Here is a 10,002-nt window from a genome sequence, read left to right as displayed (position 1 = left end):
AAAAAAAAAAAAAAAAAATTACTTTTTAAACTTTCATTTTTCAATTTTAAAAACTGTAATTTGAGTCAGAGTTTTTTCTTTTACCTCTCTTCCCTTAATTCTCTATGAATAGAAAGCAAGCTTCTGAAGAAAGATGTAAAGAACTCTTTCTATAACTTTAAAAACATTTTCCAGTGTGGAGGTTCCTCAAAAAATTAGAAATAAAACTATCTTATGATCCAGCTACCCACTTTAGGGTATATGTCCTGAGGAAATGATATCAGTATCCTGAAGAAGATATCTTCCTTTTGGTATTATTCACAACAGCCAAAATATAAAAACAGCCTGAATGTCCACACATATAGACATTCTATACCCAATAGAGTATTATTCAGCCTTTAAAAAGAAGGAAATCCTGCCATTTGCAACAACATGGATGGACTTGGAGGATATTATGTTAAATGAAATAAGCTAGATACAGAAAGACAGAATAGCTGAACTCACAGAGACAGAGGGTAGAAGGGTAGTTACCAAGGATAGGGGAAGGGGGTATAAAGTTTTAGTCATGCAAGATGTATAAGTTCTTGAAATCCAATGTATAACAATGTGATTATATGTAACAATATTCTATTGTATATTTGAAATCTGTTAAGAAGTTAGATCTTAAATGGTCTTACCACACATTCAAAGTGCCAACTATTGGCAGGGTACAGTGGCTCACACCTGTAATCCTAGCACTTTGGGAGGCTGTGGTGAGAGCATTGCTTAAGCTCAAGAGTTCAAGACCAGCCTGAGCAAGAGACCCCCACTTCTACTAAAAATAGAAATATTAGTCAAGTGTGGAGGTACAGGCCTATAGTTCCAGCTACTTGGGGAGGCTGACACAGGAGGATTGCTTGAACCCAGGAGTTTGAGGTTGCAGTAAGCTATGATGAGGTCACTGTACTCTGCCCACAACAACAGAGTGAGAGTCTTCTCCAAAAAATAAAAAGAAGTGTTAACTATCTGAGGTAATGGATATGCTAACTGTATAGCTTGAGTTGATCATTTTATAATATATACGAATAACAAATCATCATCAAATTGTATATCTTAAATATATAATCTTTCATTGTCAAATATACCTCATTAAATTAAAAAAAATTTCCTGTGAATTTCCTAAATAGTTAGAAGAGATGTTATTTATTTTTTTTTGAGACAGAGCCTCAAGCTGTTGCCCTGGGTAGAGTGCTGTGACAGCAACCTCCAACTCCTGGGCTCCCGCAATTCTCCTGCCTCTACCTCCCAAGTAGCTGGGACTATAGGCACGTGCCACAATGTCTGGCTATTTTTTGGTTGTAGCTGTCATTGTTGGGCCCGGGCTGGATTCAAACCTGCCAGCTTAGGTGTATGTAGCTGGCGCCTTAGTCGCTTGAGCCACAGGCGCTGAACCAAGAGATGTTATATTATGGATAAATATCATTGTATTATGGAGAAAAACCAGTCATTCAGGCTGTAATGATCTTTAAAAAAGAACAGCCAAAACCTACTCACATCACTGACCTCATGCTACTTAAGTCAAAGACGTGACGTAAAAAGTATATATTTTGTGCTATCTTTTATTGAATGATTTCCAAACACTCTGTAGTAATGATTATGTCCATTTAAGATAAAGAACTTGGAGCAAAAGGTCAACAACTTTCCATTGAGTGTCTATAATCATAGTATAACTATAAGACTAAAATTTAAAAATAGTATTCACTAAGAATCTTAAAGAAAATCATTCCCTCCCCAAAGAAATTAAACGCAGAATTCAATCTTCTAAAGATACTAAATTTTGTTTTGAATTCTTCCTTCTAACTTGCACCAATACAATTTTCCTTATGTTTTTAATGACTTGTATGCCATTAAGAGTGATTGGACACAGAACTTGGGTTTTACCCACCATGTGATTCTTTCAGCTTACTCCTGCGCTGGGTCCTAGCATAAAGCACCACCTGTTGGACAACTTCTAGTTGCTCTTCAATTCGGGGGAAATGGAAATCAGTACATTCTTGGCAAACTGTGGCAAAATCTAAGGGGTCCAAAACATTTAACAAACTTCTAAATGTGAAATATCAAATATTAAATATATAAACAATGAAATCTAGTAGAAACAGAAGATATAACTCACAAGTATGATTTCTTGTATTTGTTCTTTCAATAATTATGCTTTAAGTTAGGGTATAGCAATTCTGTTTTAATCAAAAACTTAACCTCTCAATCACTTAAAAGAGTATACAATTAACAGCAAGGATATTTATAATTCCTTAAATAATATATGCTTTGGTCATAATACATCCCAAAATGTGCTATGAAATAAAGGAAGGTTATTATATTTATGAGGGGAAAATTTAAACTCTATTTAAGCTTCTTTTAAAAACAGCTATACATTTCAATATATTTTTTACATTCAAGAATTCAGAAATAATCATAAAAAGTGAGTTGTACTAAGAGGGAAGACAGAATTTTACCTAGGAAAAGAGACAAATGAATAAACTAAAATTCACCAAGCCAAGATCTGCTCCTAAATTGAAAAATGTTATGTTTTGATTTTTCTTTTTTACCTTGAAATAAGGATTCTACTACATATAAGAGCAACATTTCTGATATAATAGTATTTTAAGAAAAATTAAGTACGAAGTACTCTACCAATGCTAGAGATTTAAATAAATCTAAAGTAGCAATGGCTGGGTATGTTGTTTAGTCTACTGGGGTGATTAATTTTTTTTCCGGTTTTTCTATAATTGTCTTCATAGTAAGAATGATATTACAAGGAGAAATTTAATAACATTAATGTATATGATGTTAACTTACCTCTTTTAATACCACTATATGAATTAATTCTATTATCTACCAGCAAAACCAGGCCACAGAGAGATGTAGAATAAAGTGATAGTGCTGTTTGAAGCCGATGGAGTTTCACACCACTTCTATGATTTCTTTTATGCTTACAGAAGTCCAGCATATCTGCTCTCAGCAATCTCAAATTATGCATGGTCTTCAACTGGGCTCCTGGGGGGCAGGCAACAGTCCCAGAAAGATACTTAAAACAGCTGCACAACTCTAGTATAACAGCATGGAAATCTCTATGGCAAGAATTCAGATAAATCTGTGCTATGAAAAATAATTAAAAGTGGACTTTGAAACTTCACATTTTAATAACTATTATAATTTAATCTCTCAATGCAAAAAATAAGCTAAACAGCAAACGATAGCCAATATACTATAGGCTTTCTCGGAACATGACATAATTTGGAACTAAAAATAACATGGGTATGCCTCACTCATATGTTAAGAATTTTTCCCTTACAGAATAAAAAAAGTTTCAGAAGTTATAAGACACTGTAACCATAAAAAAATTAATACACTTACCTAAGTGAATGGTAAAACTTTCTTCTAACTTTCTCTGTTCCTCATAAATCCTTCCGATTGCTTCTACAGATTCTCTGAACTGACTTGGCTGAACTTTAATTTCTTCACTGAAATTAAGAAAATGATTGATATCCTTTGTTTGTGAAAAACTTTTCTTAGAGGAAAGCAAGCTTTATTATAAAATGAGAGAAAACTGAACAGCTGAGAATGGTGTATCAATTTATTCCCAAACTCACCCTTAATCCATGGTGACAAGTAATACCACAACCACAAACAGGTTCGAAAATTCCCACCTGTTCTTTATTTCCTCAGAGCAAGTAAAGAAGATTATTCTCTACAATCCTTACAATATCAATTAACATATTGTCATTTAATACTTCTCAGCGTTCTAAGAAGTAATAATTAACTTATTACTTTAAAAAAACTTTATTTAAAAACATCCTACACCACAGCTAGCTCTAGGCATAATTAGAAAATGCATGAATAAGCAATGATAATTAAAAATTTCAAAGACAAATGAAATCTATACTTTTCAATAATGAATTAAGTGCATTTTTTTATTGAATGGTAACTATGTACATTAATGCGCTTGAATTAAGTGCATTTTGATGTATACACACCCTCTATTTTTTCCCATTTCCTGTTTTTTTTCTTTTTTACCTTCAACATTCTTCAACTAAACAACCTGTCTCCAATTTGTTCTGTTCTAATTTCCTGAAAAGATTTCCACAGAGGAGTGACACTATAAATCCATTCAATTCAAATCTCATGGTGGCTAAAGATGATACAAGTCTATAGTAGCCATCCATTTCATTAACTAAATTTTGGGAGTTAATCCAACAGTCTCATTAGTCTTAATGACTGAGTTCATTAATAAATATGGTAAATTTAAACTTAAAGATAAATTTATATTAATAAAAATCCTCATCTTAGAATACAGAATACTATAAGAGAATGTTTTCCAATAATAAGAAAAAGACAGATTATCTATAAGTTCACACTTTTCTGGAGTCCAACAGAGATTTGAGGTAACAAAGCCACCATATAAACTGAATTCCAAAGTGTGACATGCCTTTCCACAGAAAGACAGTTCACACACAAAGTTTCCCCTTTAGCAAAGCATAGCTTAAACAGGTTGCTGTCATATAAGGGAGTAAAAGGAAATCAACTAAACTGTTAACAGATTCTTAAAAGACAATTGGGAGCCAGCATGTCAACTTAGAATAGTTAGGAGCCACAGGCACGTGCACTTGCTAACCTTTGCCACTGGCCTCCAGGTGCTCCCAAGAGAAGATTAGGGGTGGGAGACAAGACAGCCCTCTTGAGGGCATAGTGTAGAAATGCTGAAAATGTCCCATATCCAAGGCCCGCATACACATGGCTTGCCCAAGACTAGAGATGGACAAGGATAACAGAGTTGGAGAACAGTTGGACAAAGTGACCTTCCCTCAGCCCCCCAAATATGGGCCTAGCACCAAGGAATAAGCAACAATGATCTACCGCTGAGAGGTAAAGCAATAGCATAGTGAGACACTCCACTCTGCACAGGCATGAAAAGACTACTGAAAGCTGAGGGTGGAGCAAACTGACAGATTAAAAACCCTCCAGAACTCCCAAGTCCTACAAAGTAGCATCAGCAATCTCTTGCAGAAAATGAAGCCTGTGGTTTACTGAAGGTACTGACAAACATAATAAAAATCAAACTTAGCTTGACTACTGATAAGATTTGCACAATCTTCACATTAATAGTCCATTCATTTCTGGATGTAAACTATTTACCTCAGTCTCTCTCTCTCTTTCTTTTTTAAATGCCTACAATGATGATGGAGGAGCAGGGGGAGCGGGGAGGGGAGGAGAAGGAAGAAGAAATACCCAGGAAGAGACGTCTGGGGTGGAGGGGGGACCCAACCCAATCTCAAGGATAAAGCAATCAACAGAAAGATTTGGAGAAGACCCAGATATAGGGACTAAAAGTAGGGGATTTTCAAATTACTATGATCAGTATGGTAGGACATCTATACAGAAGGATAGACTGTGATTTCAATGAAGAGGGAAAATAAATGGAAATACTAGAAATAAAAGCATAGTATCAGAATGATGATGATAGTAATGCCACCATTACTCTGATACCAAAACCAAATGAAAATATTGTAAGGAAAAAATATATATATACATACATACGTTGGTGGATATGTCTTATACAAATATACGTGAAATACTGTATCATGACCTATGTGTAAAATGTACACCTATAAAAATTTCAGAAGAAAATACAGAAGACTATCTTTGTGATAATGAATTGGGCAAAAACAGCTAAGACAGAAACCATTTTAAACTTAGGGCTGAAACTACTCCTTATGCTACGGCAATGGTAAATTCATGTCACTATATAGTTGTCCCTAACTAGGGACTTTGGATGATTATAATGAGTCAACACAGGTTGTCAATTGCAACCAATGTACCACCTTGCTGGAGAATGTTGATAATGGGGGAGTATGTGCACATGTGCATTGGGGGTAAATCTCGGTATTTTCCTCTCAATTTGCTGTTAACCTAAAACTGTTTGAAAAATTCTTTAATAAGAAAAATTGAGGGCTTGGTGCCTGTGGCTCAAGTGGCTAAGGCGCCAGCCACATACACCTGAGCTGGCAAGTTCGAATCCAGACTGGACCACCAAACAACAATGACAGCTGCAACTGAAAAATAGCCAGGCATTGTGACGGGCGCCTGTAGTCCCAGCTATTTGGGAGGTGGAGGCAGGGGAATCGCTTGAGCCCAGGAGTTGGAGGCTGCTGTGAGCTATGATGCCACAGCACTCTACCCAGGGCAACAACTTAAGGCTCTGTCTCAAAAAAAAAGAAAAATTGATAAATTTCACTTAATGAAAAGCTTCTCTTTGAATGACAATAAGAAAATGAAAAGACAAGCCACAGAGTGGGAGAAAGTGTTCAAAGGTTTGAAGTTAAACTCTTACCATAAGACCTAGCAGTCCCACTCCTAAGGGAGGAGAATTGTGTATTTATGCAAGAGAAATAAAAACATGTATCAACACAAAGATCTATACATGAATGTCCTTTGCAGCTTTATTTAGTATTGCCCAACTTTGGAAATATTCAAATGTCTATCACTGAGTAAATGATAAACATGGCTATCAAAATACTACTGAGTAATAAAAAGGAAAGAACTACTGCCACGTGGAACCGCAGGAATGAATCTCAAAAGCATTACGCAAGTGAAAGCAGCAAGACATAAGCTGCTACATACAGAGTTTGATTCCATTTATATAATACTCTGAAAAAATAAAAACTACAGTGACAGAAACAAGACAGGTGATGTGTGGGCACTAGGTAAGGAGAAATGGGATTGACAGGGAAGGTGTACAAGGGAAATGCTATAACTCGATGGCAGTAATGAAATTATGACTAGGCTTGTCAAAATTCATCAAACTATAGACCTAAAACAGATGAATCCTACTTATGTAATTTATCCCTCAATACATCTGACTTTTTAAAAAAATGAATAAAAAATAAAATACTACATTTATTAATGTCATATAGGGGCTCCAGATATGTATAGTTGTGTTGAAAACAGATTTCTACTGCCCAAAGAAACATCTACAAGAAAAATAAAAGCAAACTAACAAAGTCGCAAGAAAACCATTCTTTCCTGGGAATATTTGGTTTTTAAAAGTAGCAGCATGGCTTGGTGCCTGTGGCTCAAGTGGCTAAGGCACTAGCCATATACACCTGAGCTGGCGGGTTCAAATCCAGCCCAGGGCCGCCAAACAACAATGACAGCTGCAACCAAAAAATAGCCAGGTGTTGTGGCAGGCACCTGTAGTCTCAGCTACTTGGGAGGCGGAGGCAGGAGAATCACTTAAGCCCAGGAGTGGAGGTTGCTATGAGCTCTGATGCCATAGCACTCTACCCAGCGCGACAGCTTGAGGCTCTGTCTCAATAAAATAAAATAAAATAAAAATAAAAGTAGCAGCAGGCCAGGCATGGTGGCTCATGCCTGTAATCCTAGCATTCTGGGAGAGTAAGCCAGGTGGATGGCTTAAACTCAGGAGATGGAGACCAGCCTGAGTAAGAGCCAGACTCCCTCTCTGCTAAGAAAATAGAAAAATTAGCCGGGCATTGTGGTGGGTGCCTGTAGCCCCAGCTACTGGGGAGATTGAGGCAAGACGATCACTTGAGCTCAAGAGCTTAAGGTTGCTGTGAGCTATGACACCATGGTATTCTACCTAGGGCGACAGCAAAGAAAGACTGTCTCAAAAAAAAAAAAGGCAACAGCAACTAGAGGCTAATATTTATAGAATAGAAATGATCCTATAGATTGAATTTCTGAAAACTATAGCAGCAAAGTAAGGGATAACTTTTACAGCAATGGACTTCCTAAGCTGCCTTAAATAAGAGGCTTTCAACTTTTTTGACTATAATATATAGTATATATTTTACATTTTGGCTTAAAACACACATTCATATATAGAAAACTTCATGGATGATACCCTCTGTTATTTTTTCCCCATTCTGTTCTATTCCATTAATTTTAAAAGGTTGGTTAGAAATGAAAGGCTCTAGAACAGTCCCTAGCAGACTGTAACTAACAGTCTGGGGAAAACAATAAGGTGAATGAAAAATTATTTTTAAGTAAGAGATGACATTAGGTAGAAAGTGTAAGAATAATCCATCCATTTGCCCATCCACCCATCCCATAAATATTTGCTGAGCATGTCTTATATGCCAGTGTCCAGAGCTAAACATTTAACAAGGAGCTGGGTAGGAAACATAGAAAAAAAATACGGGGCTTAATATGAGCATTAAAATGCTACTTTTAAATATTTATAGTATAATATATACTGGCACAATCTATAAATAGAATTATTATACTATACTCAGCATATTTCCCAGTGAATACAGTTTAGGATTTAAAGCAGTGCCGCAACCCTTTAATACAGTTCCTCATGTTGTGGTGACCCACAACCATAAAATTATTTTTGTTGTTACTTCATAACTGTAATTTTGTTACTGTTATGAATTATAATGTAAATATCTGATATGCATGATGTATTTTCATTGTTACAAGGGGTTGTGACCCACAGGTTGAGAACTGCTAACTTAAAGGAAGAAAGAAATCCTCAGACACATACATACACAGCCAGGAGATAACATGGGCCTGGTAGGGCTCTAAGGTGGTATGTGAAACACAATGTATTTAGGATATGAGGTGCCACACAAGTTATGAATTATGAAAAATCCCCCATACCATCTCTGTACCTTGTACATTCTTCTATTACCACACACATAAGTTTATACAGTGTTATTTTATTTACAGGTTGGTCTCTCTTTCTAGAATATCAGCTCCACATGGGCAGGCATGTTTTGTTTCTCTGCTTTGAGAATACATGGCATTCTGCCAATGATTACTGTGCTGAGCAGAAACCACTTTAAAGAAATAAAAATAGTACTTAGGTATGTGATATATGCACCTAAAACTGTAGGGGAGAAATCACTGCTTCAAACCAACCCATCACCCGCCACCCCATAATAATCCACATAAAGCCATGCAAAAGGTATAAAAGCATAAAACTAACTGAATTTTCTTAGTAACTTAAACAATATAGAAAAAAGGTTTAATTTTATAGTAAATGTAGCCTATAATGGATTTTTATATGAATATTAAGAACAATACATGGTTAGTACCTGAGGGAGCTATTGTTGGGGTTTTTTAGGTCTTGATGAAGTTTTATCACCCATTCCTGATACTCTTGCTTTTGTATGGCAGTTGATTGTTTTAATTCATTTGACCATTTATTCTCTAAGTCCTAAAAGAGACAGTGAGCCAATGGGTTAATTTTTTTTCCCAAAAAATCAAAATAAATGAATAAAAGAAGATGTAACTGTATACCTAAGAGTCATTGTATTTAACTTACTTGCTGGGACTCAAAATGCTGAGCAGCCAGTGAATTTACATCTTGATCTGTCAGTGATTTTCCCAATTCCTGCATTACTTTTTCCATTTCAATACCCTGTCTAAAAAAGAAAGGAACAAATCAGATATATTCATCAAACTTTCAAAGTATAGGATCCTTCACATTCATTAAACAATTAAAGTAACCAAAATCTAAGTGACCTTTCAATCACCATAGCTATTATTTAAAAGCATGGACCCCTTTCAGATGCAAATCTCCTCAAAGACAGTCTGAAATAGCAGCTTAAATAGATCTTCTATTTGTATGTAAACTGAAGTGACTTCAACTTCTAAAATTTAGTTTATATTATATCCAAAAGCTGCAAGTTAGATTCTAAGAGTCAGGCTTAGCACCTGTAGCTCAGCGACTAGGGCACCAGCCACGTATAACAGAGCTAGTGGGTTCAAATCCAGCCCAAACCTGTCAAACAACAATGACAACTACAACAAAAAAAATAGCTGGGCGTTGTAGCGGGTGCCTGTAGTCCCAGGCACTTGGGAGGCTCAGGAAAAAGAATCACTTAAGCCCAAGAGCTATGTGATGCCACAGCACTCTACCCAGGGTGACATAGTGAGACTCTGTCTCAAAAAAAAAAAAGATTCTAAGACTCAAATTCTTATAATTAAGTCACAAAATTACTTTTACAGAAGAATGCAAAA

General features: G+C 35.9%; 1 protein-coding gene across 3 annotated transcripts in view; it reads right to left on the bottom strand.

The window, feature by feature from the left end:
• The window catches only part of CUNH12orf4 (chromosome unknown C12orf4 homolog), a 44,645-nt gene that overhangs the window by 19,881 nt on the left and 14,762 nt on the right, over window positions 1-10,002 (bottom strand). For all 3 annotated transcript variants that reach the window (XM_012809316.2, XM_023517120.1, XM_023517119.1), the window contains exons 5-9: window positions 9,305-9,404; window positions 9,075-9,196; window positions 3,373-3,479; window positions 2,815-3,012; window positions 1,904-2,032 (exon numbers count right to left, since the gene is read on the bottom strand). In XM_012809316.2, coding sequence (XP_012664770.1) covers window positions 1,904-2,032; window positions 2,815-3,012; window positions 3,373-3,479; window positions 9,075-9,196; window positions 9,305-9,404 — 656 coding nt within the window. The remainder of the gene's footprint in view (window positions 1-1,903; window positions 2,033-2,814; window positions 3,013-3,372; window positions 3,480-9,074; window positions 9,197-9,304; window positions 9,405-10,002) is intronic.

This window comes from Otolemur garnettii, unplaced genomic scaffold (genome assembly GCF_000181295.1).
Source record: "Otolemur garnettii isolate 467f Iridium unplaced genomic scaffold, OtoGar3 scaffold00104, whole genome shotgun sequence".
In the NCBI taxonomy this organism is placed as follows: Eukaryota; Metazoa; Chordata; class Mammalia; order Primates; family Galagidae; genus Otolemur; species Otolemur garnettii.
The sequence above is the reverse complement of the archived record's forward strand: the minus strand, read 5'-3'. Positions and strand labels throughout refer to the sequence as shown.